We start from the raw sequence: 21,249 nt of genomic DNA, 5'->3' as shown, positions 1-21,249 counted from the left end.
GGGCAGGCCTGAAAGCAGAGTGGCCAGGTGCAGGAATTCGAGAGAGAGATAATCAGAGTCTGAGCCTAGTTGGTGGCTGTGGAAAAGGAAAGGAAGATACAGAGCAGAGAGAAGAGAGACTTCGAGATAAACAGTATGAGTAGGAGCTGATCATAGATTGAGTGTGAGGAATGAAGCAGGTGAAGTTAGATCACCCCACATTCATGGCATAAGTCACGGGATAGAAGGTGACTGAAGTAGGGAGGAAAGGGGAGGATGAGTTCACCTTTGAACACGATGACATCTGAATAAGGTCATCCTGACTTGTCCGATAAAAACTTGGCACTCTTTAGTACTGGGAGTCACCTGATTAAACATGGTGATGGAGGCTGAAGGAGTAAATAATAATACTAGGAGAAGTGTCGTTTAAAAAAGTTTGAAATCAAACGATGAATACTGTCTGTGGAAGAAAGAGAGCCAGTGGAATGCACTGAGGAAAAGCAGCCTGGGGGGCCAGGGGACAAGAGGTCCAAGAAGGTGAAGTAGCAACTGAAACGCATCTGTTGGATTTGGTAGCCAGGTGTCTTCGATGAGGGAAGTTTTAGAAGCTTGACAGCATGAAGCCTGACTGCAGTGAGCAGAGGAGTGAGTGGGGAGTAGAAAGTAAAAATAGTGAAGATAGACTGGGGTTCAGTATCTGTAGACAGTCCGTGAATAATTACAGTTTTGTTCCTTTCTTTCAGTCCTTACACCTCTTATTTATTTTTCTTCTTTCTACTGTACTGGTTAGGGCCTTCAGGACAATGTTGAATAGCAGCTGAGGTGGTAGGAATCCATGTTCATCCCTGGTATTTAAAAGGAATCTAATGATTCCATGTTAAGAAGGATATTTGGTGCATACCATTTATCAGGTTAATGAAGTTCCCTTTCATTCTTATATTGTTGAGTTGTTTTTTTTTTTTTATCATGAAAGGGTGTTGAACTTATCAGATGTTCATTTACCAAGAGAATCATGAGGTTTTTCTTTTATTTGTGAAGGTGGCAAATTATATTTTTAGATTCCTTTTATTGATAAGCCATCCTTGTGTACCTGGACTAAACCTAATCTGGTCATAATGTATTATTTTTAACATTCTCCTCAATTTGGTTTGTTTTGGTTTTTAGCATCTGTTTGTAAGTGAGATTGGCTTGTAATTTCCTTTTTTTGTTCTGTCCTTATCAGGGTTTATTATCAAGGTTACACTGGCCTCATGTAGTGAGTTTGGGAGTATTCTCTCTTTTGCTGTTCTCTGGAAGAGTTGTATAAAATTGAAATGGTCTGTTCTTTGAAAATTTAGTGGAATTTTCTTATAAAACCACCTTTGTGAGTTTTGTTTTGTTTTTTTTTTTTGGACCAATTAGATGTATTTAATGGTTTTAGTACTATTTTAGTTTTCTGTTTCTTTGGGTCAGTTTTGACAAGTTACATCTTTTGAGGAATTTTATCCTTTCCATTTAAGTTTTGAAATTTGTTGTTATAAGGAAGTTCATAATATTCTTTTATTGTCTTTTTAACTTATGTTCATTCTGTAATTATGTATTCCCTTTTCTAATCTTTTTCCATTTTCTTTCTTCTAATGTTTATTTGGCTATTTCCAAATGAATTTTGCTCTCTTTGTAAGATCAGTCTCATTAAGGCTTTGTTTATTTGATTATTTTTCAAAGAACTGTCTAGCTTTTATCTATTTTATCTTTTTCTTTTAAATTTCTATAGTTATCTCTATCACTTTTCCTTGAGTTTATTTTCTTCCTAGTATCTATACATTTATTATTCTGTGTCTCCTTAAAGTGGATAATTTGTTCAAAATTTGTTCCTTTCCAGATTTCAATTCTAGATCTCAATTTTCAATACTAATTCTAGTATTTTGTAATATAGTGAATATATCACTGCTAGCTTCATCCATTACTTTGATGATTTTATAGACCTGAATAATACATTTCCTAGACTTCATCATTCCAGACTAAGAACTACTAATGTATGTAGAGTACTTCCCTCCTAATATTTAAAATACCTAAAGTTTCTGGAAGGTTTTGACTACTTCCAATTTTTTTTTTTCTCTTACCCAACTTTCCTTGTTTTCATTGCTTGGCATTTCTCTCCATTTCTCTTTCCCACCTGCTGCTCAGCTTCTTCCTCTTTTTCCCTCACCCCCTCTTTTTTACCCCTAGATACTTTGTGCAGTGGGAGAAGAATGATCGTCTTCCCTTGCCCTCTGCCCCCACTTTTTTCTTCTGTCTCCCTAGTTATCTACACTCTAACCACCCCCCCACCATACCTGGAGGATTTTTCCATTATCTGCTCAACATTGTCCATCTTGCTCTTTCCTTCTCCTTAGAACCCTGGCTCCAGCACCAAGGAGGAAAAAGAAGATAATTTGTGTCTAATTTTCTTTAGATGCTCAAAGGTTCATCATTATGTACCTGATGATTTTTGTTATTCCTTATACAGTCCAACTGATGGCAAAGTTAGGGAGAGTATAGGGCCTAGGAAGATGGCATAGATGGTAGAGTCTGAGCTCCTATTACCTGGAGTCCTGAAATATGGGCTCTGGTATTAGTGACTTTTTCCTTGCTGTCTGACTCTGGGCCTCACATTGCTCCTGTGTAACAGGGTTATTAACACAGACCCCTTCTCTCTGTTTCATGAGTTGCTGTGAGACTCAAATGAGGTAAGGATAAACCCATCCGTTTTATGTTAAGACAGTCTTCCCGAGCTTATATTCAGAAAAATATCTTGAAAGGATTTTTTGCTCAATTCAGGGACAGAGAAGTGGCGTTCAAGTGGTTTGTGGCCTGGGGTCTGGATCAGAGAAACCCTGGTGGGAAGCAGCCGGTGGTGGTAGGAATGACCAGAGCACTGGAGTTCCGCCCACTGGTTGAAAGGGATTCAGAGGAGGTGTCTGTCCTCTGGGAAAGGGAGCTGGTAGCCTCCCCGGCTGGAGAAGTGGACACATTGTTACATCCAGCGGTTGGATCCTGAGCTGCAGTGATACCATCTGTTCCTTTACCTATCTTTTTATTTGCCGCATTCAGGACCCTGTACCTTTCTGAGGTACTTGAGAAATCACCCTTCACTTAAAATGTTGGTATGAGGGAGATTTTGTTGTTCTGGGTTCTAGACAACTGAATTGCAAATGAAATGTGGGAATATAATTCTCCTTATTAAATTTCTTAGAAATGATTAACTTTGATTCTTTTCTTCACTTATTTTTGTTACTTTATTTTGTGGTATGGATGAGTTGTTTAAAATCACAAAGTCATAGACTCAATCTTAGATTGTAGAGCATCTAGTCTGGTGACTTTCAGGTTTTATTGGGGGCTAAAGTAGATGCCAGTGTACAAGAGAGGTAAAAGTAAAAGCACCTCCTCATCCACTAAGGTGCCTCCATACAACACAGTTTGAAATGATTGATATGGTTGATCTCATCGCCTCTATTCTTACAGGTGAGAGTAGGGCCTGGAGAGAGGGTTCGATACCTCCCCGAGTTTATGTAGCTGGGAGGGGCTATACTTAGAGCCAGATCCAGGGATCTGCCTCCAAATTCAATGCTGAAGAACAACACACTATATAACATACAGCTTGAATTAGGAAAATTCATCCGTTAGACAGTCCATCTTGTTTCAAAGCTGATGTGGACATTTATAAGCTAATTTCTCGATTTGACAAAAGGATACCAACTTTAAAAATAATCAGATGGCCAAGAATATTTCAGTGTCTTCGGATTTTGCACAGAATACCTGTATTCCAGGTTCGCAACAGGAAACACTGTCCATCTTTTTGTGAAAATTTTGCTTAGTCGAGGCCACATTTTTGGAATGTATAGAATTTATCCATGTCTCTAGATGTTCTAAATTTTATCCTAAAATTAAACCATCAGAATGCTACAGCCTGGGCTATATTTTCTTGATTTTCTGAAAGATGTCCCTCACTGAATTTTAAGTTGGAATTACACCCTCCATTTCTATTCAGGGGCATTTCAAAACAATTTAGCTTAAGTGGCATTATTGATTATTTTGCCCTCGAATACTCTTAATCCCCTGTATATTACCCTGAATGAGAAATCAGAGCTAAGGACAAAGAGGGAGTTTGTTTTCCCTAAAGAAGTGATATATTTTTTTCCTTGTGGACAATTAAAAGGGCATAATTGTATTTCTCTTTCTGTTTTGGCCTTAAGAGAATTCAGAGCCAGATTTGTGGCTTGTCCATGGTATCTGTGAAGACGCCATCACTTGTAGGTCTTACCCCATTATTATATCAGAAGTTGTTCTGTGTTTTCATAGCCTCCCAGTTTGGAAATCACTGGATTACAACATTCTGTTGTGAATTGGTTGGACGTGGCTGTGTCCCAGAGTGCATTCAGATATGATGATGATAATTTGGGGATTTTTCTGCAAGTAGTAAGTACTAAGTAAATAGTTGTTAAAACATTAGGAACAGATTTGTACTTAATACTGTGGTTTTATTTTATGTGAAGAATATATACATTTTGATATTAGTTGACTTTGTAATAGGACATTTCAAGGACCCAACTTAAACTATGTGATATGTTACAACGGGAGCCTTTTTTTTTTTTTCATGTTAATGCAAATCAAATTGTTTATTTTATATTTGGAGAAAAAAATTTAATTATTTTATTTGTGCTAGAATTTGCATAGCATAAAATTTACCACCTTAACCATTTATAAGCGCATAGTTCAGTGGCACTAAGTACATTCATATCGTTGTGTAACCATCATCACCATCCATCTCCAAAACTCTTTTCATCTTCCTAAACTAAAACTCTGTCCACATTACACAATAACTCATCCATCATTCCCCTCTCCTCCTAGCCCTTGGAAATCATGCTGCTACTTTCTGTCTCTCTGAACTTGATTACTTTAGGAGTCTCATATAAGTGGAATCATACAATATTTGTCTTTTTGTGACTGGCTTATCTCAGCATAATTCCTTTAAGGTCCATCCATGTTATAACATGTGTTAGAATTTTCTCCTTTTTTAAGGCTGAGTATTATTTCGTTGTATGTATATATACCACATTTTGTTTATCCGTGCATCCGTCAGTGTTGTATTTGGGTTGATTCAACCTTTTGGCTGTTGTAAATAATGCTGCTGTGAACATGAGTGTACAAGTATCTCTTTGTGTTTGTGCTTTTAATTCTTTTTAGCATATACTCAGAAGTGGAGTTGCTGAGTCATGTGGTAATTCTGTTTTTAATTTTTTGAGGACTCGTCATACTGTTTTGCATAGTGGCTGCACCATTTTACATTCCTACCAACAGTGCGCGAGGGTTCTAATTTCTCTACATCCTTGCCAACACTTTTTCTTTCCTGGGTTTTGTTTCTGTTTTTGTTTTTATAGTAGCCATATAATTGGGTGTAAGAAAATAATTTTTTTTTAAGTGGAGTTAACCATGTTTGCTATCCAGATGTTGACCCCAAGGTTGCCAGACTCTACACTGGCTCATAACTGCCCTGCAGAGCAGTGCTTTCCCATTATTTTTCAAACCATCCAGAAGTTACCCTGGTTCAAGTGTAGCGGAGGGTGCACAGTGCCAGTTCTCCTTAGTCCCTCGTTTCCCCTTCAGTCAGTAAAAAACAACTGCACAAAGCAGGGATGTGGTTTCCATGGACTGTAGACTTGGTTTAAGTTCATATATCTGTATTATACTTTTATGTTATCTTTCTGTACTTTAGATACCAAATGTCGATTTGCTGTTGTATTTCGAAGGATAATTGCTCAATTGAAAAGAATTTTATCTTGTCTACAAAGGAAAATGAAAGCGCAGGTATGTTTGAATTGTGGTAGATATAAAATATGAGACAAGGAAATTGATATACAGTTGACCCTTGAACAACGTGGGTTTAAATTGCACAGATTCACTTACATGCCAATATTTTTGAATAGTAAATACTACAGTACTACATGGTCTGTGGTCGGCTGAATTAGCAGATGTGGAGGAACCTTGGATACGGAGGGTGGGCTGTAAGTTATACGTGGATTAACCCCTGCGTTGTTCAAGGATCAACTGTACTTGAGAAAAGTCAAGCCTACCTTCACTTCTACAAGGGAACTAATCAAGGAAAATATGTGTTACTCAAAATCAGAGCACAATTATCCTCAGCGTTAGAATTGGACAGGTAATTTAACATATTCTATAATGAAATAATTATTATTATTTGATCTTTAGCCGTTTTTAGGAGTATAAAATTTCTATAAGCCTTGAAGTCAAAGGAAAATTTAAAAAATAAGATGGAAACTTGGGAAAATGTAACCACAAAATTATAAAAAGGGATCTTAGAGGTTACCTAATTTTTCTCCATTTGCAAGAATCCTCTGTCCAACTTCCTGCCAGCCAGATGGTCCCTTTATGTGCCATGTAAACACTGCCATCAATAAACATACAGGCAGGGGGTGCCAGTGGTTACAGTCTTGAAGCTTGAGTCAAACCCAGACCTATGTTTGAGCACTGGCTCCATCATTTCCTGGTTCTGCGATCCTAGGCAGGTCGTGTCATCTCAATGAGCTTGAGTTTCCTCATTGTTAATAATACCTACTTCATAGGATTGTGGGAGGATTACATGAGGTGGCACACCAAGTATTTACCATAACATCTGGCATATAGTAGACATCCCTAGATGTTAGCTCTTGCTCTTCTAGCTGCTACTACTACTATTATACATGAATAATATTTAAGGGCCACCCAGTCTACTGTAGGAAAACTATAAATACTAGAAAGTTAAAACTTATATTAAGGCGAGGTTTTTCCTCTTCTTTTTTGTTTTTCCTCTTCTTTTTTCTTTTTCCTTTTCTTTTTTTTTTTAATTCATGGTTTCAAGTCTGTGCTCTGAAGCATCACAAAAAAGTGAAAGGAATTACCTCTTGTGACAATTCATCAGCTCTTTGGAGCAACCAATAAATTCTTCTTCCCCAAGCCAGGCATCTCCAAGTTCCTTCAGCAGTTATTCCTGTGTCAGGCTTTCCACATCCTTTCTTCTTACTCTTCACCGATTGCCCTCAGGTCTTGTGTCCTCCAGAAAGGAGCCTGGCGTCCCACGTGAAGTTGGGGCGCAGAGCATGGCCCTTCGCAGTTGGCTTTCCGTCCTGCTCCCGGGAAGGAGCCTCCAGGGCCATGCTGGCCTCCACAGCCCTGAGGGGTGGGCCCTGCCTCTCTGGCCTCTCCGGCCTCTCCTTTGCTTCACTCTTGCCCCACTCGCTTTGTTCTGAGGACGGTGGCCTCCTGTTGTGCCACAGACTTGCAGGCCCCTTCCTACCTCAGGACTTTGCTCTCCCTCTGCCTGGAGCGCTCTTCTCCCGACACTTGCCCGCCTCTCCCTCACCCTGGCCTTCAATCCAGTGGCGCTTGCCCGGTGAGTCCCCTGGCCACCCTGGTTCCCGGGACTCCCTTTCCCCTCCCAGCTTGATTTTTGTTAGTGTTCTCCACCACCTAACACACTGTGTATTTCACTCCGTTACCTGTTCCTTTCCGCTTGGTAGACTGTCTGTCCTCTGTGTGCAGGTATTTTTGTCTGCTTTGTTCACTGCTGATTCCCTGCAGCCTGGAATGCCCGGCATGGTGTAGGTGGTTGATGAATATTTGTGGCATGAAGAGCACAATGGGAGGATTGACTCCCCTCTCCGAAGAAGTTGCGTCGTACTAGGCTGGGAAGGGGTGCTTGGGCACCAGTTGACAGTCATGGGTCCTTTTTTTTGTTGTTTGAAAAAATCGGGAAAAAATTTTAAGTGTACTTAAAGAAGGAAAAATTAGAAGCCATGTTCATTATTTTAAGACTTTGGGAATTTCCAGTCACTTTGGTTGCTTAATATTTTATTGAATACATAACCTTATTTGCTCATAAGATTTTTGTTTTGTAAAGATCAATATTGGTCATTAAAACAAGGATATTTATTCTTTAAGTGTAACTTAACAGAGCTTTCCAAGTAGTGGGCTTCAGAGTAATGATCTTTTCAACCCTTAGAATGGCCAGAGCCCCAAATCAGGTGCTCGGTCTCTCCTGTGTGCCATACAAAGGTTGTTTTCCATGTGTGCCAGGACTTGCAAAACTTGGGAAGCACTGCTTTAGACACATAAAATGTTTTCTTCAGATGGAGTTAAAATCTGCTGAGCTGTGATTCAAGCATATTTTAGTCATCCCCTCCCCCCCACCCAGTTTGAGAACCATGAAAACACTTGTCAAAACGGAAAAAAACATCAAAATTCTGTAAAAGCAAAGTTATTGTCTCTGTGGACTTAATGATGTTCAACAAAAAGATATTTCCAGAGACAGAGCTGAAGGCATTAAAAGAGGGGAGTTGGGGATCGTGGTGTAGCTGTGCAGTGGAATAGTCCTCAGCAGTGAAAAGGAGAGAACTGCTCATACTTGCAGCAACATGAATGAATCTGAAAAACATACTGAGTGAAAGAAGCCAGACACAAAGGAGTACACTCTGCACGATTCCATTTATTTGAAGTTCAAGAGCAGACAAACCTGAAGCATAAGTTACAGAGATCAGAGCAGTGGTTTGCAGGGCTGGGGACAGCAGGGAGAGTGAGGGGACCTGGGGGAAGGAGAGAAGAGAAATGCTCTATATCTTTATAGCGGTGCTGGTTACGTGGGGTGTACGTTTGTGACTATTCGTTGAACTCTACATTTAAAATTGATGTATATAATCTCTCAATAAAGTTAATTAAAAAAATTAGAGTTGGTAGGGTGTTAACTTTTCTAGTTATTTTCACCAACAGAACTATCAGCTACAGAGCCCTTGAATAACATCTGAAAATAAGATATGTTTAGATTATGATTAAACTTCTCTGCTTTTAAAAATGGTTGTTTACCTCCTGCGGGATTATCTCTAAAAAAAGAAATGTATTTCAAGGATACATAAGATATATAAATCTGTGGTGAGTGATTACATAAGAGTAAGCTATTTTTAGGTAGAAGCTTTGCAGCCATGATGAAGCAGGAATGTGCTTAACAGAATCTCAGATCGGGTTCCTATAGTAGACGGCTGAGAGAGCCATGCGCGCTGCACTATAGGAGAGTACCTTGTAAGCATCATTTTGTGTTTGATGCAATGCAGATTTTTCACATTTACGATTTTGATGCAAAAGTTTGCAAACATCAGTTCCTAAATAGACACATTTAAAGATATTTTGCTAATTGTAAAATTATGAGAGATTTATGAAAGACACACACACACACACACACACACACACACACACACACACACACACACACATATATATATATATATATATATATATATATATATATATATAGAAAATATAGAGCTATTTTCTATAAAGCATAGGGAAGAATATAAACACCAGAGCCCAGCAACCACTGGCAGGAGGTTTTGGTTTGTCTTTGTTTGTTTGTATTGGCAAATACACAAATACAGCAGACATTGCAGTTTGATATCCTGTGTTGTTTTCAGTAGTATCAGAGTATTTTTCTTTGTCATACATATTCTTCGAAAATGTGTTTGTCTGAGTAAGAAATGTATTATTTTGACTCCCTTTTTCAGTAAGTGAGTGGTCTTTTCACTATGCCCTTACTATTGCTAAATATTCGTATTTTTTATAGCTTTATTGAGGTTATAACTGACAGACAATAAATTGCACACATTTAAAATGTAGTTCAGTGAGTTTTGATGCATGTTTACATTGTAAAACCATCATCACTTTCAGGATTAGGAATATTTCTATTACTTCCAAAAGTTTATTCCTGCCTGTTGTGGTACCTCCTACTCTTCCTTCTACCCCCGTCCACAGGCAGCTATTGATTAGCTTTCTATCACTAATTAACTAGTGCTCAGTAGGCATTTTCTAGAATTTTACATATATGGAATCATACTTTTTATGGGGGTGGAGGAGGTTCAGCTTCTTTAATAATTATTTGCAGATTTGTCCATGTTGTTGCTCGTAGCAATAGTTCATTCTTTTTTATTGCTGAATAGTGCTCCATTTTATGGCTGTACCACAGTTTATTCGCCTGTTGATGGACATTTGGATTGTATCCAGGTTTTGGCTACTGCAAGTTTTTGTGTGGACATAACCTTTCATTTCTCTTAGGTATCAATAAATACTTAGGAGCAAATAGAATGCCTGTATCATATGGGGAATGTATATTCGTGGGGGCTTTTTTTGAGTTTGTTTTTTAATTTTAAAAAAAGTATAGCATTTATATAACGTAAAATTAACTGTTTTGAGCATAAGGTGCATTGGCATTTGGTAATTCACAATGTTGTGTAACCATCACTCTATCTACTTCCAAAACATTTTCATCCCAAAAAAGAGCCCTGTACCCACTGAGCAGTCACTCCCCATCTCCACCCCTGCCCCCAGCCCGTAAAAACGACTAATCTGTGTTTTGTCTCTATGGATTTGCCTGTTTGGGGCATTTCTTATAAATGGAATCATTCAGTGTGTGAGCTGTAGTGTCTGGCTCCTTTAGCCTAATGTTTACCAGCATCGTGTGCATTGTAGCATGTATCAGTACTTTATTTTAATGACTGAATAGTATTCCATTGTATATATACAACACATCTTATTCATTCATTCATTTATGGACATTTGGGTTGTTTTTACCTTTTGGCTATTGAGAATAGTGTTACTTTGAACACTTTTTTACAAGTATTTGTTTGAACATGTTTCAGTTTTTTGGGGTATATACCTAAGAGTGAATTTTCTGGGTCATATGGTACTTCTATGTTTAGCTTTTTCTGAGAAACCACCAAACTGCTTTCCACAGCATCTGCACCATTTTACATTCCCACCATCAGGGCGCAAGGGTTCTTTTTTTCCCCATCCTCACCAACACTTACTGTCCTAGTGGGTGTAAAGTGATACCTCATTGTTATGATTTGCATTCTTCTGATGACTAAAGATGTTGAGCCTCTTTTCATATACTTGCTGGCCATTTGTATATGTCTGGAGAAATGTCTGTTCAAGTTCTTTGCTCATTTTAAAATTGGGTTGGTTGTGTAAAAAATTAATGTCAAAATAAATACTCCATCAGGACATTGCATTTGTACATACACACAGTTTTTCCATAAAACATTTTTATTTAGTTATTTATTATTGAGAATATATCTTTGATACATTTTTCCCTTAGAGGTTCATTTAAAAAAAAAAACTAGTTCTTGTAGTTCATTATTCAAACATGGTTTAGCCGAGACATGTTCAAAGCAGCTGTAATTTTCTGTAGGGCAAACATCCCACACTAAATTGTTTTTTCATATCTTCAGCAATTTTTTCTGTCTTACAGCAGTATTTTCTGACAAAGGAATATATCTTAGTTTTTCATCACACTATTTTCTCTCTACTATTTTTTTGTAATTTGAGAGTAAGTATTTCCTCAAGTGATTTGTAGCTTTTTGTCTTTTCTATTAAAAACCATTAAAGGAGTTGCTAAACATTTTATTACATTTAGTGAAGAAATTGAAAGGGTAAAGCTCTGGACTGAATGTCATGTAACGTTAAACATCACTGAAGAAATTTGGGGAAGTTTATCTTCACCCTCTGGATGCTTAGCTTTTAAATGTTGAGACAAATGTCATGACTTCATGTGCTCATTAGTTTATATCTCAAGGCATAATAATAACCCATAAATAGAGGGTGACCTGCACACATCCATATTTCTATGTATATGTATCCACATCCATATTTCATATGGTCTTCTGGAGAACTGGCTTATTGTCATCTGATTATATGTGATCTGTTTTTAGCAGAGTAGCTGACAGAGAACTCCCACTGGCAGTAGAAGCCTTTGCTGTATTCCCTTTGTTCACTTTGTTAGCGTCATTAGTGTCTTCGATCTGGAGTTCCTTTGTGGTGCTCTTTACGTTATGGGTGTATTTTGTGAATTAACTGAAACTAGATGATATAGTCTGTAAGTCCTCGTAACCAAGGTCTCATGAACTGCAGTGCCTCACAATACCCTGGAAGCAGGTGCTTCTGTCAGCCTCTTAGTGGTGGTCTCCACTCTTCCCCGAAGTTACTGTGCATCCTGCACTTGACCCTTGACCAAGTGACCCGTGGACCACGTGGAGGCACCGTTGTTAATCTGTATATATCACATCTGTATATGTAACATTTGGTCTAATATGTTTACAAAAGTAAATATAAAAGACTTTCTAATATTCCTGTATCTCATGGGTACACACACTCCACTTTGGAGACTGTAAATGAAAGCAAGTAAAGAACCATTGAAAAGCTTAAAAGTAATGATGGGTTTGCATTTTAAATAGGTGTACTGGGCAGGAATGTGAAGTGTCTTTCTGTCTTTTTCTCCTTCTAGACTATAAACTCTCCAGGGATTAACCAGTCTCCTCTTCTGTTGATACTTTGTATCCCTAGCACTACCTTGAAATAGTAGTACCTGCCCAGCAAATATTTAACTAAACTGAAATTCTCCTGAATTGGCAATTCTTATCCAGAAGCCACATTAGAATAATTTGTGGAGTTTTTGAAAAAACATCATATGTATTAGTGTTAGTATTAGAATTGAACAACAACAACAACAAACCCAAAGCCAAATAACGTGAGCTTAAGTTAGAGAATTTCTTTTTCACCTTAAAGAAGACAGGAGGTAGGAAGTCTGGGCCTGGTGTGGCAGTTTCAGGTGTCGGCGGCTATTCTAAATACCAAAGTTTAGTCAGGAGGAAGGAAGCAAGCAAGCGAGCAAAAAATAGGAGTGTGCCCTTCCCTTTAAGGAGACCGGGTGGATTCCTTACATCACTTCCATTCTTGGCCAGAACCTAGTCATGTGGCCACAGCTGCCAGAAAGACTGAGCAATAGTCTTTAAGATGGGAAGACTGAGCAATGGTGTTTAAGATGGGAAGACTGAGCAATGGTGTTTAAGATGGGAAGACTGAGCAATGGTGTTTAAGATGGGAAGACTGAGCAATGGTGTTTAAGATGGGGAGACTGAGCAATGGTGTTTAAGATGGGAAGACTGAGCAATGGTGTTTAAGATGGGAAGACTGAGCAATGGTGTTTAAGATGGGAAGACTGAGCAATGGTTAAGATGGGAAGACTGAGCAATGGTGTTTAAGATGGGAAGACTGAGCAACGGTGTTTAAGATGGGAAGACTGAGCAACGGTGTTTAAGATGGTAAGACTGAGCAATGGTCTTTAAGGTGGGAGGACTGAGCAATGGTCTTTAAGGTGGGAAGACTGAGCAATGGTCTTTAAGATGGGAAGACTGAGCAATGGTCTTTAAGATGGGAAGACTGAGCAATGGTCTTTAAGATGGAGGGCATTGTTAATCAACTATGCTCCAATATAAAATAAAAATAAAAATAAAAGATGGAGGGCAGTGTAGCCAGCTAACAAATTGGGGTTCTTACTAAGGAAGAAGAAGAGACTAGATATTGGGAGAAATCACATTACATGGACCTCATTCATTCTTGTAAGTCCTGAGGCAGTAGGTCTGGGCTGAAACTGGGCATTCTGATTAAAAACCAAACCAAACCAACCCTATAGCTGCTCCACATATACTCTTCACGATGGAGTATCTCAACTCTAAGCCAAGTTTGGAACAGAATAGATCTTAAAAGAAAAGAAACCCTTCTCCTGGAGGGCATGGATTCAGCCAAGTTCCTAATCTACCTAACGATCTTGCCATTTTACAGTGATGCCATTCCTGACAGGGGTCCAAAGGATGGTTTTAACAAGTGCATTGCTGTAGTCCAGGTAACTGCCTGCCCTCCCTCATTTATCTGGTCCATCAGTCTCGTAACCCCATTCCCCCCAAAAGTGAGACCCTCTGCTTCTAAAATTCCTGATCGTGGATTGCCATCGACAGTGTTTAGGGTCTTGTGGTTATTGGCAGCACCATGGGTTGGAAAGCTTGTGGGCTTTGGCGTTAAAAGATCTTGGTTTCAGTTTTCTATTCTTCTGCTAACCTTTGTCAAGTTACTTAAACTTTATGATCTTTAGTTTATACATATATGCATTCCTCATAGGGCGGTTAGGAAGATTTAATGAACTCTAACAGTATGTAAAAGTGTCTTTTAAAATGCAAAGTGCTATGCATATACTTTATCAGTCATAGACATAGAAACAGCCCTGTGTAAGCAGAACCATTGTTTACACAAATGCTTAGGAAGTTAAGCCCTTTTTTTTTTGCTAGATGAACTCTCATACTGAAGTTAAGAATAGTGAGATTTTAAGAAACATTTTTGCTCAGGGTCATGCACTTAAATTATTAGTTCTGGGATAAACTGTGAAATACTTGTTAATACTGGTTAAAGAGATTTTATCAAAAAAAGTTATTTTGCATTGCTTCAGCCCCCCTCTATTCTCTCCTATTACTGTACACCCGAATGTTCTTCATTTTAAAATTCTGTTTTAAGACTTACTATTGAACATGTCATATGCAACCATTCCAGGCACTTAGGGAATACAGTCATGAACAACTGTTTAACCGGGAGTTTGAGACATGATTAAAAGAATAGACTTTTTAAAACTTCAGAATCTTTATTGAGTAGGTTGATTTGGAATTTTACCATTTTCATATAGCCAACACTGATTTTTTACATTATATTGAAATTTGTTTGCCACGGTTTAATATATACCATTACGTGGCAGTTTAACATCCTGTTCTGTAATTTATGTGATACATAAAAACCTTTTGAAATTTTTAATACATTGTACTATAATCTAGAATAATTTGGAGATTATACATTGCTGTAGTAGTGCTCTTAGGAATATAATTCTGTAAGTGCTAACTTCCGGAATGTAAAATGTACATAGTTATGGAAATTGCACTTTATTGTAGTTGTTCCTTACGTGACTGTTACAATCAGTGTCAATTGATTCAGCTTTGCAATTGAAAGAGAAAATTATTATGAAATCTTACTTGTACCAAGTTATTTCATATGCCAGAACCATTGAGCAAGGGAGTGGACTTCATGTGTATTGAATCTACTGCTGGTAGCATACCATGGAAGTGAATGGTACTTCTGTTTCAGAAGACATATTTCTCTCTTCTGCTTCTTTTTTTAAAAAATGTAAAACCTCAACTTAGTCGCGTTGTTGTTTGTATGTAGCATTATTCTCCCATTGATTTTATTTTTATGGGAGGTTATTTTTATTTTTTTAAATTAATTTTTATTGGAGTATGGTTGCTTTACAATGTTGTGTTAGCCTCCACTGCGCAACAAAATGAGTCAGCCACACACACACAGATATCCCCTCCCTTTTGGACTTCCCTCCCACTTAGGTTACCACACTGCATTAGGTAGAGTTCTCTGTGCTATACAGAATGTTCCCATCAGTTGTCTATTTTATACATAGTATCAATAATGTATACGTGTCAATCCCAGTCTCCCAATTCCTCCCTCTGTGGGAGGTTATTTTTAAATCAGACTGACGAAAATAACTATCAGATATTCTGGGTTTATATTGATTCTTCTAAGAATCACTAGCCCTTGCTTTTTAAACTCTCCGTTTATTTACCATATTTCTTAAGTGACTATTGGGCTCTGTCCTAGATATGGGAGTAGGCAGTTACCCCCAAATTCCTCCTTAACTTAAAATGTCTGAAGATACATCTGGGAGTAATTGATTTAACAGATTATTAGCAGAAACTGCAGTTTAACAAGCTCCACTGAGGTCATTTTACTTAGAGCATGTCAGTAAGTCAACAAGCAGATAGCACCCTCACCTTCATTCCCAAGGCAGAGCGGAGGGACAGAGAAGTATAGAGGTAATTCCCAGTGGGGTTTCCTTTTCTATTGGTTTGAGCCAGATTGAGGAAGATGGCAGTGCCAGTAAGAAAGGGGCATTTTTTTAACGGTGCCAGGAGCAAGCCACAGTCTACTGTGAGCAAAGGGAAAATTCTGGAACAGCTACCTTGTGTTGGGTTGACCAGATTAGTGTGAATGAGGCTTTGGAGGGCTTTGGATATAATCTCATTTTAAATCTCAGGGCAAACTTTTCAATGCTGTGTATAACGTTAAAGAGACTGGTAGCTTCTTACACATCACATGCCGGGACCTATAGGTTGAAGACCTCTGTTCCCTATTCTCTCTCGTTCTTATATGCACTGAGACAAAAGGAGCAACTAGAAGAAAACTTGGTTACACATACCTACCTATCTGCGTACATGCTGCTCTTTCTCCTGCAGCTAAGGATTAGCTGTCCGTGCCCTTAGCAAAGGCCAACTGTGTGGATTAGAGCCCATCCTTTTTTTGCAAGCTCAAGAACATCATTCCAGCAGTTCTCTCCTTGCACTCCTACATCATCAATTTCCTCTCTGTTGAATCTTTCCCATCGATGTAGAAACATGCTGGGTTGTCTTTCATAATAAAGCCTATTGACCCCCACACCCCCTTCCAGCAATTGCCCCAATTTTCTCCTTTCCTTTTTTAGCAAAAAGAATAGGCTGTACTTGCCCTTTCCAGGTTTCCTTCTCTCATTTCTACTGACCCACTCCCGTCATGCCTTTGCCTTCAGCCTTCTCTCAACGCTCCACTGAGCCTGTCCTTGTCAAGGTCACCATTGACCTCATCACTAAATCCAGAGGGTTTTTCTTACTTCTCGTATTATTTGATCCATTATCAGTGTTTGACATATTTAATCACTCGTTCCTCCTTCAAGTACTTTATTTAGGCTTCCAGGATACCACACACTTCTGAGTTTCCTTCTGTCTCTCCTCTCTTTTTTTGTTTCCTTTGCTGGTTCTTTCTCGTCTCTCCCATCAGAAGGAAATCTCAGTCCTTGGATTTCTTCCTGTGTCTGTCTCACTTTCTCCCTTAGTGACTCTATCTAGTCTTACAGCTTAAAACATAATCTCTTTGCAGAGGACTCCCAGAGTTATATCTCTAGCCTGGACCTCTTCCCTGAAGACCTGATTTGGTTATCTAATTGTCTACATGACATCTGCGTGAACGTCTGATGGTAACTCTCATGTATGAGTTCCTGATTGTCCTGGTCCTGCAGTCTTCCTGCATTGGGTAATGGTGACGCTATCTTCAGTTGCTCAGGGCAGAACTATGGAGTCATCCTTGATTCCTCTCTTCTCTCGCATCCCATAGATGTGCCTTCAGAATACATCCAGAATCTGACTACATCTCATCACCTCCATTGCTGTTACCCATCTCTTATCTGGATTGATGCAGTAGCCTCTTAGGGATCTTTTTGATTCTAAGCTTGACCTTCCCCCCAGGTCTCTTCTTCAGCTTATCAGTCAAAGACATTGTGTTAAAATGTAAATCAAATAATGTTACTTCTCTGCTTAAAACCATGCAGTGGCTCCTCTTGTCAGTCAGTCAAAGCCAGAGCTCCTACAGTGGTCTGCAAGCTCTCTGCAGTCCCCCTCCCACCACAGCCTCCTTGCACATCCTACCTCATCTCCATTTCCTCCTATCAGACAAATCTGCTTGGCCACTGAGGCTTATTTATAGTTAAATAAGTGTCTTTCTTAGTGAGAGGAAGGACTGAAAGAAAAGCCTTCAGGAACATAAGGAAATGTGTACAGTTGAAAAGGCATTGATGGGATGGCATAGAAGAAGGGCATTAGAGTCAGCGAAACCCTAAAAGTTAATGTGTGCAAGGGTGCTTTGTAAATCTGTAAAACAAAGCAAATGTATACTATCCAGTCATGAGGATATGTTTCCATACTTGATCATGCCTGAGACGTGGGATCAGATCTCGATTGTCCTGCACCCTGGGGGTGAGAGTGTGATTCAGCCTGGCTGTGAACCTGGAATAATGTGTGCTTGCTTTCACATGAGAGCTGCCCCGCCCAGAGCAGTGCTGTCGTCCTCTACGAGCAGAAGAGCCCTTACCAGCTGTAAATGACCAGGACCACTTTCCAACAGCTGTGTGGCAGTAGCAGGGAAAAGTCAGCCTATTGTTGGTCCTCTAACCACGGAAATAAGTGCCAATGCAATTCCTTATCTAAGAAATAAAATTAGATGTTTTTTAATTCAAGATGTAGTATTTCGGTCATAAGCCAATATGTTCTTTGTTACAGCCACACATCCAGTAACAAAGAAGAAAGGAGAAAGGCTAATGCTGTTGAACTGACCGGAGTGTAGCCAGTTGAAAGAGCTTAACTAGATTGATCATGAGGGCCAGAATGTCACGTAACCTGTAATTGGATAATTGGCCACAGTGTTCTCTGAATACTAATCACTTACTCCCGCTTAGTGGTGTGTCTTTGCCAGATTTCATCATTGTCTCTGCCTGATTTAACCTCTCAGAAACATAGGTAAGTAATAGGGTGCTTTATAGAAGGAGAGAGCCGACGCAATGTGTATTCACTGGCTAGGACACGACTTTTTAAAACGCTGAATTCTTTTGCTGACATCCATTCACTGACGGAGTGAAGAACACTTTGGAAGTATTCATTGTGCATTTCACCCACCAGCATGAAATGGAGTAAGATGAAAGGGGGTCATGTTGAAGTGATGCGAGGAGATTACTGGAAAGGCTTGAATTTGCATTAGTCTTAAGGGGCCACAGACACAGAGCAATGTGTCTATTAAGAATAATTAATAATGTGTAACTATTAAATGTATGGTGGTTCCGTCCTTAAGTTGTTCCTAATAAAAAGGTTGGCATTTATGTTTACTTGGTTATATGTTGATTTTTGTTGTGGCAGAGTGGCTGAGGGCATAGATTTTATATGTGAGTTTGAAGAATTCACATACCCTATGCTAGAAATGGCCTAATGTAATTACAGACGTGCTGGGCTTCACTGATTTTGTGAAGGAAGGAAGTTCTTTGTTCCCTTAATAACAACTAAGGTAGTTACAGTTTGAGGATTTAAAAAACCATAGTCATATGCATGTATCAGTGCAAGTATTGATACACAGAAAAGTGAAGCACTGTGCCTGGAATCTCAGAGAGGGATTGCATAAAGGTACTGTTTCTGTTCCAACATAACTTCTAAGCTGGCAAATGAGAATTCGGAGACAGAGTTGAAAAGTAAGATGAAGATTTTATGCATAAGTTATCTAAGAACCTATTGAGAAATAGGTGGCGCTGCTAGAGTTCTTTCGTTTGTTTGTTTTTTAATTTGAAGACCACTGTGTTGAAGCCACCAATTAGATTATTCGACAGCAGTAGAATCCCAGAAGTTCCTTATGCAGAACTTGCACTCTGCATCACTTGATGAGTAGTTCTACACTAAACTTCCAGTACAGAATATCCCCTAAGTGTTTCTGAAATACTGAGATTGTAATAGATTTGGAATTACATTGTTCCAGTTGACTGTTCCAGTTGATTGATTTAATTGACCAAAAAGCATCAACGGCAGTTAAGTATGTTCTTAGACGCTTCTTTAAAGCAACGAGAGAGCGCTTTACTAGTGCAGTTTTTGTGACACACCTACTCTCAGCTACATCACTTTACAGGATGGGGAGGTATTGCCATTTGGTGGGAAGTTTGAGGGTAAGGTACCTTCAGTACAGAAGATCCTGTTATGCTTGAAATTAATACAAGTGCCCTCAGATCAACTGACAGATAAAAACAAGGTGAGAACCAGGACTGTAGGTAGGGCCTCTTCTCTCCCTTCTGCTCCCACGCCTTTCCCTCCTTCTCTGAAGAACAGGTGAGAGCAGATGTCGAGGTGGCAGAACTGCAGGGATGCTTACTTTAAATGGTTAAAGGATCAGGATTTTGAGTATGGTTTTGTTGAGGGAACTCGATACTTTGGGGCCTCGATCATTTATTTTGCCACTTTTCTGAAATCAAGATGAATTTAGGTACTGAAACTTACGTATTTGTTAACCAGAAGACATAATTTAGTTGATTCTTACATGGAAAGGTACAGTGTCAACAGCACATTTGCATTTTGATACTTGAACAGCTAAAAAAAAATAAAGCTAAAGGGAGAGGGGTGGGCAGGTGTAAAAGAGTTTGGATCTTCCTGCAGTGGTGTTTTTGGAATCTACAGCAGTGCTGATCTTTTCCATTCAAAGAAGGGTTCATTTTGGATATTGTGATGAATTTTGTAGGCCTTGTTTATAGGTAAATGAGCTGTTTAACATATCAAGTGGAGGAAGAACAGTTTGTTTTTTTCTTTTGGTCTAGGTTGACTTCAGCCATAGTAAAAGTATTTCCTCCTTGGAGATAAAATTTTAGATTATAGGAATATTTGCAATTCCTTAAAAATTATAATTATATAAATATTTAATTTTTTTCTGTTCTGCATGTCTTTTCTGCTCGTTAGTGCTTACCATTTATTGCAATTTTTATTTCATTATTGCAGTTCTAATAAGAATAACCTCGTTACTGTAATGATAGTAAATACTAAGATGCCTTGAGGACTGGAACTAATCCCAAGATAATGAAGCTTTAACCCTATTTTTGTTACAAACTTAGCATTTTGGTAGAACTGTATTTTAAGTCATACCCGGGATTCTTGGAGTGTTGTACCTAACGCGTGGCTGTGAAGTCAGAACGTAGAGGGAGCTGCTGCGTCCTTGGGGACCAAGGGGAGGAGACTGAGAGGGATGCCAGGAAGTGGGAGGCGAGGTTCAGCAGAGAGCAGCTGGGAGCAGCGGTGAGAGATTCGCCAGCTCCAAGACCCAGGAGCAGACGTTTTGACCAAGAGGAGGTTTCAGAGGTCACCCCATCTAGTGCCTTTCAAACTGTTGGAACAGCCCCTGGCTTTGGGTCTGGAGGGGAAAGTCACAGAGGCTCCTGATCGAGACCTGGCATCATCCTGTGCAGTTCTGCTTCCTGGAACATCTGTTTTATGTGTTGAGATTACATTTGAGAAATAGGTTGAGCTGCTAGAGTTTTTTTGTTTGTTTGCTTTTTAATTTGAAGACCATTGTGTTGAAGCCACCAATTAGATTATTCGACAGCAGTAGAATCCCAGTTTTGTAGGGGAGGAAGCAGGCACAGGAAACTTCTGAGATTACCAGCTCCTCAGGCTCCTGCCTAAAGCGCCACGTGGCATGGACATATATACACTACCAAACGTAAAATAGATCGCTAGTGGGAAGCAGCCGCATAGCACAGGGAGATCAGCTCCGTGCTTTGTGACCACCTAGAGGGGTGGGATAGGGAGGGTGGGAGGGAGGGAGATGCAAGAGGGAAGAGATATGAGAACATAAGTATATGTATAACTGATTCACTTTGTTATGAAGCAGAAACTAACACAACATTGTAAAGCAATTATACTCCAATAAAGATGTTAAGAAAATAAAAAAAGTGCCACGTGGGCTCTAGAAGTTGAGGGAGATAACGGAATAGTTGTGGTTTTC

At 39.1% G+C, this 21,249-nt stretch overlaps 1 protein-coding gene across 6 annotated transcripts in view; it reads left to right on the top strand.

Annotated features, from left to right (window-relative positions):
- OSBPL1A (oxysterol binding protein like 1A) overlaps positions 1-21,249 on the top strand; it is a 216,604-nt gene that overhangs the window by 97,971 nt on the left and 97,384 nt on the right. Inside the window, exon 1 of one of the 6 annotated variants that reach the window (XM_036823539.1) lies at positions 5,714-5,805. The exons of the other annotated variants lie outside the window; for them this stretch is intronic. Within the exon in view, the coding sequence (XP_036679434.1) occupies positions 5,794-5,805 (12 nt within the window). The 5' untranslated portion in view covers positions 5,714-5,793. Of the gene's footprint in view, positions 1-5,713; positions 5,806-21,249 lie in introns of those variants that run through there. 6 annotated transcript variants of the gene reach the window in all.

The sequence above is a fragment of the Balaenoptera musculus genome, chromosome 14, assembly GCF_009873245.2.
Source record: "Balaenoptera musculus isolate JJ_BM4_2016_0621 chromosome 14, mBalMus1.pri.v3, whole genome shotgun sequence".
NCBI classification, from domain to species: Eukaryota; Metazoa; Chordata; class Mammalia; order Artiodactyla; family Balaenopteridae; genus Balaenoptera; species Balaenoptera musculus.
This window is presented reverse-complemented; position numbering and strand designations above follow the sequence as displayed.